This window comes from Medicago sativa, chromosome 2, assembly GCF_051527215.1.
Source record: "Medicago sativa cultivar Bolivia chromosome 2, Bolivia_mono, whole genome shotgun sequence".
Classification (NCBI taxonomy): domain Eukaryota; kingdom Viridiplantae; phylum Streptophyta; class Magnoliopsida; order Fabales; family Fabaceae; genus Medicago; species Medicago sativa.
In genome coordinates, this window is record NC_140750.1 from 78,284,117 (window position 1) to 78,298,075 (window position 13,959).

The following is a 13,959-nucleotide window of genomic DNA, read 5'->3' on the forward strand; positions in this document are numbered from 1 at the left end:
ATCTAATTTGGAAAATAAAAATTATACTTCTAGTTTTTTTTTTCTTCACTCACTCCTAAACAATACTTGAAATGCATCATATATATATATATATATATATATATATATATATATATATATATATATATATATATATATATATATATATATATCTTTGTAAAGGAAACTTGAGTTATTCTCATGCAAGCTTTGTGATGATGTGACACTCTACAAAGAGTTATATGTCTCTCTTAAAATCTTACAATACAACTCTCCTCTATTTCAGTTAAATGTCTAACCTATTTCTTGAAAAACTTTGCAACTCTCCACTTTATCAATTTCCATTATTTTTGAAGAATTAAAGAAGTAATTAAATATCAAATTGAAATAGTTTCCTCCACTATTGAAAAAACAGAAGAATGAAAAGGAAAAACAAAAGGTTGCTTGAAAGTTACTATAATACCTCAAAGAAAAATATGATGTATGCTACAATTAAATAATTAAATCTATATGTCCACGTAAAATATGTCCACGTAAAAAAAACAAATGTATACACTAACGAAAACTGTCAAAGTTAATGGAAAGTAAGTCCTAACATTATAAGAACATTAAAAGGATTATGCTATCTAAATAAATTCCATTCATTGGATTGAAAATTTTAAAAATGAACGTTTTAATTTTTTCAATAAAATCTTGCCCCATCTTATCTTATATATGCATGATTTCCCAACTCTACTACCATGATCATTTATGATTTTATGCTTTGTTAAGGCGATGTGGTTCTCCTTTTCCTTTCCTCTCCTTTCCTTTATTTTTTGTGTTTGGATATACATTTTCGGTTCATAAATGGGTTGATATGTTTTCTCAAAAAGAAGTTCATATATGCCACTAGGGGTGTTCGCGGTTTGGTTCGATTTTGAAGGTAAAAGTCACCCGAACCGCAAGATAAAAAAACTTGCGGTTTGGTTCGGTTCGGTTTACTTTAAAAATAAAATCCGAACCAACCCAAACCAAACCAATGCGGTTTGGGTTGGATCGGTTTGTGCGGTTTTTTTTAGACGATACAATGTTTTGCTTCCAACATTAAAATCAAATTAAAAAGCTTAAACACAACATTTTTTCTGCAATGTTTTAAATTTCATCAAATATTGCAATTTCATTTTACAATGTTTCCAACAACATAAACCAAGTTAAAAACATGGACAAAACATAATCCTATTTAGTAAGAAATGCAAAAGACTAAGATTTAATCTTTTTGAAATACTTTTATACATTTATTTGGATATTTCGTCATCTTACATTTTCATAGAACGTATTTTATTTAGGTTTGTTTGTTATCTAACTCATGGTGACATATTTTTTTTCAGGAACTATGATTAACATTGATATTTTTTTTTTGATTGCGTGATATTGGAGAAGGTTATATATTGTATGAAATTTCATCTCAAGCTAAGATGAATTGAAGTTTTCTAGAATATCACAAGTTATGTTGATTTATGTTTTGAGGAAGTTAGTTTGGTAAAGCTTACCATTTTTTTAAGTCAAACTTAGATAAGTTGAAGTTTTCTTGAATCTCAAAAGCTATGTATATTCATGTGTAAAAGTTGCATTGTACTTATAGTATATACTACGAGGGTTATGGAATTTGAGCAATTGTTTGTTAGAAGTAAATTATCAATTCGATCTTTGAATTTGTCATATTCAGTCAATTCAATTCAAAAATAATTGGTCAATTTCCCCCTAATTTTTCATCTTAATGTTAATGATTCAATATTTGTTTTGATAGGAAAAAAATTGTGCATATTTCAATAATTAGTTGGGAATAAAGCCAAATTCACGAAATGGTAGATAAATAATTTTTTATTTTTGGAGTAGATATTAAAAAATAAAGGTTTGATTATAGTTTTGGTCTCTTTATTTTCACTCACAAAATTTGTCCACTATATTAAAATTCAACAATAATGGTCCCGCATTAATACAATAGACTTGAGTTATTATAGTATTAGTATTATCCAACAATTTTATATTTTTCTTAACAAAGTACGTATAATTGACTCGAGCTTTAATAGAATTAAAAAAAAATGAAACAATATATGTTAATTTGATTCTTTGCTATTATTTTTTTATTGAAATGTTACTAAAAAGCATTCATTTAAGTTAGTGTCTTAGGTTGAACATGTATTTTTATTTTTGGAGTAGATATTAAAAAATAAAGGTTTGATTATAGTTTTGGTCTCTTTATTTTCACTCACAAAATTTGCCCACTATATTAAAATTCAACAATAATGGTCCCACATTAATACAATAGACTTGAGTTATTATAGCATTGGTATTATCCAACAATGTTATATTTTTCTTAACAAAGTATAATAGACTCGAGCTTTAATAGAATTAAAAAAAATGAAACAATATATGTTAATTTGATTCTTTGCTATTATTTTTTTTATTGAAATGTTACTAAAAAGCATTCATTTAAGTTAGTGTCTTAGGTTGAACATGTATCTATGATCTTTAAAGCATATTAATATTAGTGTAACAAAGAAAAACATATTAATATTAGAATGTGTCTTTGAAATTTTGAAAGCTTGGATGTTGTCTTAAGCTAGAACCGTGATGATGTGCAACTCTTACAGAAAATCTTCACTCTTATTCCATCAAATAATCACTAATATTAATGTAATTAAGCATAGGTTACAAAAAAATACATCACCCTTTATTATTCCATAATGTCTATATATGATTAAATAAAAAATAAGCAAACAAAAATATGAATTAAGCAAACTGACAAGATGGTAAACCAAACCGCTGGCTAAAATAATTTGGACCAAAAAATGTCAAAATAAAATGTTAGAAATGAAGGTTTGATAGGAAAGTTCAAAATAAGTTAATTTATCATCATAAGGATTATCTTTTTGATGAATATAGGAGACCTTAAATAAGAAATAGGAACGTAAAAATAAGCGGTTAGGTCACGTTGTGTAATTTCAAAAAACGTGGTCAAAAGATAAAAAAGACAAAACCACCAAAGATTAATCATATCATAACTTGAATTTATTTCAACCTTTCTTATGAGTAGGATTGACATCAAGCATGAATGACTCTAATATGATTGCATTATTAAGATAAACGATACCATAAAAGAATTTTCTTATATGATTGCATTATTAAGATAATCTATGATATATGTCTTTCAACTTATTAAATATTATAGGATCCACCAACAACTATATTATTTGTCCTTAAAATATTTACACAAATTTACAACATAAATAAATACAAATTGTCCTTAAAATATCTACACAAATCTATGATATAAATCAATACAAATACTCATATGTTTTAAGGAGCACTCATATTTTAGTATAAATTGATATATTATAAATCAATAAAATATATGTGATTATACTTATCATAAATTTTATTTCCTCAAATAAAAGTTATAATTCAACCCGTGCAACGCACAGGTTAAATACCTAGTATAATTCCTAAACAATACTTGAAATGCACCATATAGAGAACTACTTTAGATGCATTGTTGTTCAAAATAAACAGTTGTAGCTAAATCATTTGAGTATATAAGGGTGTAAGAAAAAATGAGTGCAACTGAAAGGAGAAGAGCTAGTAAATTAAAAGCAAGTCAATTTTCCATTTTGTAAATAACTCAATTTCTCTTACCAATAGGTATTTCACCCGAATAAATACTAGGTTGAATAATCACAAATACAATCTTTAAAATCTTTATATCATACTAACAAATTACGTCAATTATTCGAGGATAATTCAGTTTCAACATAAAATCTACTAAAATTTGAAATTTTTCCAATGAAAAAATAACAATGGAAAAGTAGTAGGAAAATTTTGACTAACAAGGGAAGACCGTCTTACATTGAGGTATATGACAATACACCATCTGCTAGGATAAATTATTATTCTTACTCAATGTTTTTCTATAATTAGAACATTCACACTTGTGAAAAAGTGATCCAAAAATGTATATCTAGGAAGGTAATGGAGAAACTTTTGTCATGAATGTATTGAGATATTCTTGATAGTTAGAAATCATTCAGGTTGGTGAATTCATAACAACTTAACATAGCATCTTTATGAAGTGGCAACATTTATTAGACATATTTTTCGCTAACATAGATATTTTTTTTGGCCTAATAAGCATATTTACGTTATAAATTAATAGGTCAAATTATAAAAAATGATCCAAATATGTAATGATGTATTAAAATTTTGAGAAAGGAAAAATAGGGGGACCAAAACTTGGTTTTTAGAAAAAAGGGGACCAAAACTTCATATTTTTGAAAGTAGGAGAACAAAAGTGCATTGAAGTCTTTCAATTTTAATGTTAATTGTGTAAAAATAAAAAATATATTGCACATTAGTCCTTTTCATCTTTCGTGAGGCACACTCCCTCTTTTAGGACAAAATTAGAGGTTAAACTAAAGGAAGAAGAAGCAACAATCTACTAATTAAAATTAAACTTGTTTGATATGTTTAATTACATTCTTAATTATTGGAAACATCGAGTATAGAAATTTTAATATCTATTGAGAAAATTCTTAAACCACTTTGCAGACAACTTTTGGTGTCTTTTCAAACCATTTTTGTAATCTACAAAATTCATGCCAAATCGTGTTGTATAACCCGATGTCCATTCAAAATTGTCGAGAAATGACCATGCAAAATATCCTTTTACATTTACGCCATTCCTAATAAAACAAAACAAAAATTAAATCATGTATGAGAAGGGAACTATACTTATATAACCACTCTAAAAAACACTTAAAAAACCTACTCCCAAAAAGTTAAATATATAATAATTATTCACTTACTTGATTGCAGATCGAATATAAAAGAGATGACGATGATGATAGTCAATTCTATAAGTGTCCATAAGGGCTTCCTCTAATGATAATGTTGGATCATTGAACTCATCAATACCTAAAAATTAAGTTTATAAAAAAGATTGTGATCAAATATATGCTAGATAAAAATATTAAACTAAAATGTTGGCATAAACATCAATTTTTAATTTTCTCAAAAAAACATCAATTTTAAAAAAAAAAATATATATACTTATGCGCACTTTATCTCACATTTACATCATATAATAACATTCAGGTATAAACAATATGAAGTAAAGTGTGTTTACCATTTTCGGTGATGTAAATCAAAGGATTGTTGTACACTTTCTTGACATAGAGTAACAATTCTTGAATTCCTTTAGGATAAACGTATAACCAATTTGAAGCCGCCTGCACACATATAATTGAAAAAGTAAACTAAACATAAATACACTTAAAAAAATATAAAGGTATAATATGTTGTGGTATACGTACCCTTGGACCTATTGGAATACCATTACGCTCACCTTCCATCACAAAAACAAAAGAAATCATTTTATCATCAAATTCAAAAATATTCATTAATTTCGACAATGATCAATAAATAAATACATGCTTACTTGTAAAATTGACATGAGAATCAGTGTCGTAACTGAGTCTACCATTTCTAGGTTGTGGTGCATTGGTAGCATACATAGAGGTATAATAGTTTAGTCCAATGAAATCAAATGACCCTTTAAGTAGTATGGCTTGCTTTTTAGAGAACTTTGGCAATCGTTTTCCAACAAGAGAATGCATGCTTTGTGGATATTTTCCTGTTGTTAGTGGTTCCATAAACCTGTAATCAATGTTACAAACAGAAAGAAAAAAAAAACAATTTCACGCACAATTGTTATTTTTGAGAAGTAGTATACAATATAGTCCAACAAATTAAAGAGAGATATAAAATGCTAGAGATGGATTGGTTTTGGAATTGATAGTGTGATGATTAAAAATGAATGTACGAATGAAAACTTTTTACGGTGATCCTAGAGTAACTAATATAACAACTAACATTTCAAGAAAGTTACTTCAAACTTCTTGTTTGCACCATTGATAAAGTATCATTTAGGTTTTGGGGTCTTCCGGTAGGTGAAAATCTAAGGAGGTTGGAAACATAGAAAACAAGGTTGGACTCTGTGATGAAGATATTATCTTGGTGGAAAGGAAGGCACCTTTTGATACGAGGAAGGGTGGTGCTCGTAAATTTGGTTCATAGTACTAGCATCATTCTATTGTTCTATTTTTCTTTCTTTAAAGCTCCTTGGAATGTCTTAAACGAAAGTGTCTAAATTCAATGAATGTTTTTACGGGGATGAGGTTTAGAGAAGAAATCAATTAATTGGGTAAGGTGGAACAAGGTATGCCTACCAAGGGAGGAAGAAGGATTAGGAGTAAAAAAATAATTGAAATTGTGTAATTTGGCCCTCTTGAGTAAGTGAAGATGAAGGTGTGCCATGGAGATGGACGCAATATGGCATCATCTTATTTATCATATATACATAGAGGCGGTGAATACATTTTTAGATACGAAGGAGAGTCCAATTGGAATACATGGCTTATTTTGGTAGTTAAGTTGCAAGTTTGCGGCTTTTGTAGTTAACTCCTTGGTAGTATGGAAGGTTTATGCATACACATAGATAGTTTTAAACTATTTTGGAGCAAATTTTCACGTCGTGTACTAGAATGCTCATGATTACAAAAAACAACTAATTTCTAACTTCTATAAATAAAATTAAACTAATACTAATTAATAATTTTCAACTATATCTAACTAGTATTCCAATGTAGAGTTAAGCACTTACCATCCAAGCATGAAGTCTAGTCCTCGTTCAACAGCGTTTTGATCGGATTTGCTATCAGAAAGTGGAAGGAACCAATGAGACGCCAAGGTTATGCCTATCACACCCTTTTGAGATTCCTGCATATAGATCATGTTTTGGTTATTAGGTATCTTGAACTTTAAGTTCTTATCTAAGTTATAACAAACCAGACCTGATACTTCTTCTTGTACACATGGGCAGCTACGGCATGAGCGAGAAGTTGGTGATGCGTAACGATGTAAGGCTCTTTCCCTGAATCACCACCAGTACAATTTGAACTAAACCATTTAGAACATCGACCTGGTGCAAAGAAACCTAATGCATAGGCAAAATTGCTGTAAGCGAATGGCTCATTGAAAGTGGTCCAATACTTCACCCTATCTCCAAACTCTTTGAAACAAAGTTCCGCATAATCTTGAAAATCATTTCTGAAAATTAGCCATGTATTAAGATGTTAATGCTTAGTATTGTTGCTTGTTGATATACAATTTGTTCAAAATACAAATTATCTTAATCAGGATCTTGATATACAAAGCTATTACAGATAAATAACATAAAAAATGAATTAACACCTTACTAATATTTATCTAAACAAGATTTAGGTAATTTTGTATCACTTACACAATGAGAGGGCTTAAGAAGCCGCCATACTCGTCCTCTAAAGCTTGAGGAAGATCCCAATGAAATAAAGTTACGAATGGCTGTAGACCTACAATATTGATATTCAAATAATTTTTTGATGATTATTAATGTTGCATAAAATGTGAAAACGTGTAGTAGTTTAATAAAAAATTCAAGTAAACTAAGTATGGACTAACCATTAGCCAACAACTCATTGATGAGGTTGTTGTAATATTTTACTCCTTCTTGGTTTATACCTCCACTAAGTTTTCCTTCTATTGATAGTTTATTAAAATTGAAAGAAAAAAATGTGTGAAACATCAGCATAATTATGTAGAATTAAATAGGAGTTAGTCGTTTATGTTTTACTCACTTGGGAGGATTCTAGACCAAGAGATTGAGAATCTATAAGCATCCAAATTCATATTCCTCATGATGCCAACATCTTCCTGCGATATTTAAGTGTATAACGTACAAGTACCATACTTTTGTCAAATAACATACTATCATTTTATTGTATAGAACAAAATAGCTAATATAATACAAAATAGTAATCAATTGCAGTGCAATTTTGAATTTTATTTTTCTATATTGAATTTCATTATCTTTATAATAATTATTTACTATTTTTGTATCTTATGAAAGGTTCTATGGATTAATTAATTCTCATTAAGGAAGTGAAAAAATATTATATGTGGTATTTTAGTTGATTTCATATTATCATCACTTGGACTTTTTAACAATATTGACTAAGATTTTTTGTAGTTTATAGACAGAAGTGATAATATACCATCTAAAACTCATACATACAGCTCTAAGGTTCCAAATTCAAATACGGGTGCATGTCTTTAGTCTAACAACATAGGAATTGGCAGTTGAGCTTGAGCTAGACCTCACAAACAATCATGAACTTTAAATTGATAATCTCTTAAACAATTCACAATTTTCAACATGAATCATCACTCATAATATTTTAAGGACCCTCATTCATTTGATCATATATACAATACCTTATAACGGTAATATTCGTCAACTGCAACATCTCCGTTGCTTCTGTCTCGTATCTTTTCTGCATGTTGAACATTTGTTTAATTTTAAAAGGGTAAAAACACAATTACAACACAAGTGCGTCTAATATGGAACTATATTGTAATTATGAAAAACTAAATTATATATCCAATCAAAACTCATACATACAGTCATTACACACATTGAACAATTAAAAAATAAAAACTAAGTTATATATCCAATCATGTGTCACGTCGTCGTCAACGAATATCTTAAGTCAGATGAGTCAGGGGGTATTTTTGGAGAATCTTTATTCCACAAGGGTGGAATCTAAAAAAATTATAGGGAAAAACTGAAAGTGAACTATATTACAGGTGTGTAATCATATATTAACCCAAATAAATATAAGTGTTTCATCTAAAAAAATTCTCCCTTTCTTGACTAAAAGAAATCAAGCGTCTATTTTTACTAACCTTGTTTAAATTATATTGTTTCAAAAAAACGATCATTAAAAAAAAAATATTCAATATTATTTATGGTAGGACATTTTTATTTTTGTGAAAAAAGTGTAAAATTTATACATATTATAAAATTTTCAACTCATCGTAAAAGTACTCTTTATCCCTTTTAGTTAAATCAAGTCGTAAATTCAATCTTGATAAAAAAAAAAACATTGAGTCGTTACTAAAGCAAAATTAATTTTAATACTTTGCATGCATCTTGAATTCAATCCAAAAAATGGATGGAGAGATCATATACCTGGATACTTATGAGTGTAGGTGTCCCATATACTTGCTCCTCTCCCACCTTCTTTTGCAGCGCCTTCGTACTGCATGATATGTATTATGACATCAACCAAATTGGGATTTTGAATATTTTATGAAACGTTAACCCGTTAATTTTTCTTTTTAAATCAATGCTCATATATTAAAAACTATATTTTGGTCCAAGTGAAATTGAACTAAAATTTTGTAAGAATGTCTCATTGAAATAATGAGCTACCACTCGGTCATATTTCATATAACATATTAACAAAAATGAAATATTTACCTGGTATGATGAGGATCCTGTCCCAAAAATGAAGCTTGTGGGAAAACTAGTTCGATTAAGTGAAGAAACATCAAGAATTGGTGAAACAGCCTCCGTAGATGGTAGTGTGGTGAAGAGATTCAAGAGGGTGAGAATTAAAAAGGCTCTGAGTAATGCCATATTCATGTGATGAATGAAAAACTAATTGACTATTGTGCAAGATCCATCGAAAGTATGGTTCCTTTTATAATTTAATATTTAAAGCCAAATATAGAGAAAAATTGGTGTTAATAGTTAAGAAACAAACAAATATAGGTTGTAAGTATTTTTCAAATATAGAGCCAAAAATTGGTGTAGGTTGTATTCGTCTATATTTATCTGTAGCTACATCCTGCAGATAAAATTGATTTTATTAGTGAAGAAATTGACAAATATAGACCTCACAAACAACCATGAACTTTAAATTGAAAATCTATTAAACTTTTCACAGTTTTCAACATTAATCATTATTCATAATATTTTAGTGGCCCTCATTCATAATTTTGATCATATATACAATACCTTATAGCGGTAATTTGGTTAACCGCAACATCTCTTCTGTTGTTGTTCTTGTCTTGTATCTTATTTGCATGTTGGACATTCGTTGTATTTGTAAAAGGGTAAAAACTGAATTATAATATAGGTGTGTCTAATATGGAACAAATAAAATTATAATATTAGAGGTGCATATAGAAAGAAAAAAAAAATCAATAAAAGTTTAGAACAAATGTAAACCTCCATTTATAATATCAATGGTATTTTTAACTGAGATAGTAACAGTTTTTAAAATTGTTATTAATTGTATTTTAAATCCACTTCATTATGTGTACGTTACATTAGGTTATATTTTTTTTTTGTTTAATATCACTATTTTGTACATTACTTTTTTTTTGGTTACCACTATTATGTCCATTACTAATAATATCATTACGTTACTTCCTAAAAAAAAAAATATCCGCCATCATGACATCAACAGTTACTAATACTATATCACCAATTCACCATTATGACATCACGTTATCAGCTCTTTCTGCAAAGTCTACGTTACTATATCACCAATGGTGATTCACCATTTTGATAAACATTTAAACCTACGATTGTTTGTAACTTCAATATGCAATTTTCTTTCGTTTTCTTGAAAGCAAGTACAACATGAATCCAATAATCTGGTAATTCAAAGTAAGAACTACGAAGACCTAAGTTTAATTAGAATGATCAATGCTAATTTTCTTAAATAGTGAAATTATTTGTTAAGATTGACTCAATATACTTTGTAATAGTTCTTTAACTTATAGAGTTATCATATTTTTCTTTGTTATTCTAGTTAAATTCCGGAATAATTTAAGCATTACTGAAAGATTGCTCAAACAATAAAGATCTTTTATGATATAGTTCTTAAAGAACTACTTTTTCATTTAATATTAAATCATCTCTGAAAGATTTCTCAAAGAATGAATATATTTTTTTCTATTATTTATAAAGATTTGAAATATAGTTCTAGAAGAACTAATAATTTAACATCAATTGTTCGTGAAAGATTGCAAAATAAAAATATTGTGATTTTCCTTTGTCATTGTCGATAAAGGTTTGTGGCCGAGTTTTCGAAGAACTAGATCTTTGTTTACAATTGAAATATTTAAGATATATTAGATCGTAATATAAGTTAGACGAAATAAAAAAAATTAAAAACTTGTCCCTTGAATCTGCTCATGAAGTAGCGAAATCGAGAAAATAATATAAAAAATTGATAAAGTAGAGATTATCATTGATATGATACACGTGAAGAAGATAAAGTTTAATCCAACTCCGCTCGGGTCCGGCCCGAGTCCATTAAGCAGGCGACACCATATGATGGACACAACCTAAAATCCACAAGATTAGGGTGAGAGTCGAGGGTTGCTCACGAGGTCTGGGGGTTGACCACGCCCACACAGGCCAGAGGCAGCTCACCCAAGACAGAGGGTTGCCCATGTCCGTACCTACAAGTACGATTGTCAGAATAAGGTTTTTCAATCAAGCCCCACCTAACCATTATTTAGACCTAGGCCTTAGCCTTGGGACATGTATTCTTACCCTAAACTTGTGACTGCTCCTCTTGAGCCCCCACTGACTTGGGCGTTGGAGCGTATGCATGTATACAACCCCCCTTCGTCTCATCGGGGGCTGACGATCAACTCCACCGAATCCATTATCTCACCACAGCTCAACTGACCTAGGCAGATGGTGGATAGACCAGTGGCTCAACCCCGACAAGCGGCAGATCCAGGCAGCTTAACCATCCTCTTACGCTAACCGGGTCATTTATTATTTATGGCTTATGATGATTATGATCTTTACTACTAATGAGTTCTCACAAGACATATAAATTAGAGGTGTTGTCATCTATGTCATTTCTTATCAAAACTAAATAAAAATGACTAAAAAATATGCTAAAAATAACGTAAGATGACTTGTCATCAAGTGAGTAATTAGGAGAGAAGAAAAATGATGTGGAAAAAAGATGTACAAAAGTTTTGTGGGAGAAGATCCAAATCTTTGAAATTTTAGATAGAAATGTGATGTCATAATAACGTATGATCGATTATGAAAAAGAAACATATGATCGCAGGGGCAAGAAGAAGGACACCCAAACATGATGAAATCGTGTTTGAGGAGCTAGAATGTGCGTTCAACACTTCTAAAAAGTAATCAATGAAACAAGTATTGAAAATTAAATTTTGCTTAGATCAGATTTTAAACCAATGTGTCGTTTTGATCTTTCACATTAGGCATAAATGTATTTTTGAATTTTTCAAAAAATAAGTTTATGTCCTCCTATTTAAAAAAAAAAACAAGTTTTTTGGTTCCACTAATTTTTTTGAAATATTGTTATTAATTTATGAAGTGGCGGCATTTATTAGACATATTATTTCGTTAACATAGATATTTTGTGTGGCCTAATAAGCATTTTTATGTTCTTCCTTCAAAAAAAAAGCATTTTTATGTTCTTAAAAAAAATCACGTTATAAGTTAATAGGTCAAATTATAATAAAAAAAAAAAGTGATCCAAATATGCAATGTATTAAAATTTTGAGAAAAGAAAAATAGGGGGGCCAAAAATTGGCTTTTTAGTAAAAGGGGACCAAAACTTTATTTTCTTGAAAGCGGGAGAACCAAAAGTGCATTTAAGTCTTTCCATTTTAATGTTAATTGTCTAAAAATCATAAATATATTGCACATTAGTCCTTTTCATCTTCCGTGAGACATACTTCCTCTTTGAGGAGAAGAAACAACAACCATACTTCCTCTTTGAGGAGAAGAAACAACAACTTATCACCATATTTCTATTTTATTTTTCTTAATTGCACTTTTGACCCTCAAAGTATTACAATTATACGATTTAGCCTCCTATTTACCTTTTCAGCGATTTTGGTCTATCTTACATTCTTCTTTCCTTTTGTAATTCAATGGTACCCCCTCAATGTGTACGTTAAGTTAACATCATTTATCGAGATGTCATCCATGTCTCTTGTATACCCAACATTAAACATGTTCATACTATCCTTAAAAAATGGCAAAATTACACTTTTAGTTCCTTAACTTAATTTCAGGTAACGGTTTGGTCCTTTATCTTTTTTTTCATTTCAATTTAATCCTTTTTGTCCATTTTCATATGAATTTTTAAGCTTAAAATTCATGATTTTATTTTCTTATGGTCTTTCAGTCTTCAAATCTATGATCCTCGTCTATGTTTGCATAAGAATATTAGATATGAAAATGGACAAAAATGACCAAATTGAAATGGAAAAAAATAAAGGACCAAACTGTTACATGAAATTAAGTTAAGGGACTAAAAGTGTAATTTTGCCCACAAAAATTAAACATGTTCATACTCATATTTCCAACGTCTTAGGGGTTTCGGTTTAGATGTAGTATCACGATCTCTTGATAATACAAATCATTAATTCTTTGTTGCTCCTGATGCTCAAACATCCTAACAGGTGGTATCAAAGCCTTAGTTCGGCTTGGTGGGGGAGCGAGAGTGGGGTCATGGTATTTGAGCTAATTATAGTGATGTGATATATTCACATTTGAGGGAGAGATTGCTGTTATTCAAGTGTAAATTAATGGTATTCTCACATCGATTGTAATTGTGTTCAACGTTTGATATACATAAGATGTGTCTCATATTTATAATTCATTGTAATTTAATTTCAATCATCACCGACACCCCTCTCCAACAAAAACATTGTAAGTGAATGGAGAAAGATGATAAGAAAAAATGAGATGGTAACTAGGAGAAAAGAAAGATGACGTAGAAAAAAGATGAAGAAAAGTTGTGGGAGAAGATCCAAATAATTGAAATTTTGAATAGAAATGCAGTGTCATTGTATCTTGTTAGTAATAGATCATTAATCTTTTTCTTGTTCTTGTTTCACAAACTTCCCAACAAACTGATGATTGATTGATTATTATATTGATATAATTTGAATCGCTATTTTCAATTTAATTACACATGGAAGATGTAACACACATACTAGACGTATCTAGAAAGTCTAGCAAGTGCGTTAATTTAGTACTGGATACAT

At 29.3% G+C, this 13,959-nt stretch overlaps 1 protein-coding gene across 1 annotated transcript; it reads right to left on the minus strand.

Annotated features, from left to right (window-relative positions):
* Positions 1-4,428: 4,428 nt before the first annotated feature.
* LOC146951059 (cyanogenic beta-glucosidase-like) lies at positions 4,429-9,787 on the minus strand. The gene is made up of 13 exons (XM_085747018.1): positions 9,374-9,787; positions 9,083-9,152; positions 8,326-8,384; positions 7,689-7,764; positions 7,513-7,590; positions 7,316-7,403; positions 6,867-7,122; positions 6,677-6,792; positions 5,453-5,670; positions 5,328-5,359; positions 5,141-5,243; positions 4,821-4,929; positions 4,429-4,697 (listed from the first exon to the last, which is right to left on the minus strand). The coding sequence occupies exons 1-13, from the start codon at positions 9,536-9,538 to the stop codon at positions 4,526-4,528; spliced, it is 1,542 nt and encodes a 513-aa protein (XP_085603144.1). The 5' UTR covers positions 9,539-9,787; the 3' UTR covers positions 4,429-4,525.
* Positions 9,788-13,959: the final 4,172 nt, after the last annotated feature.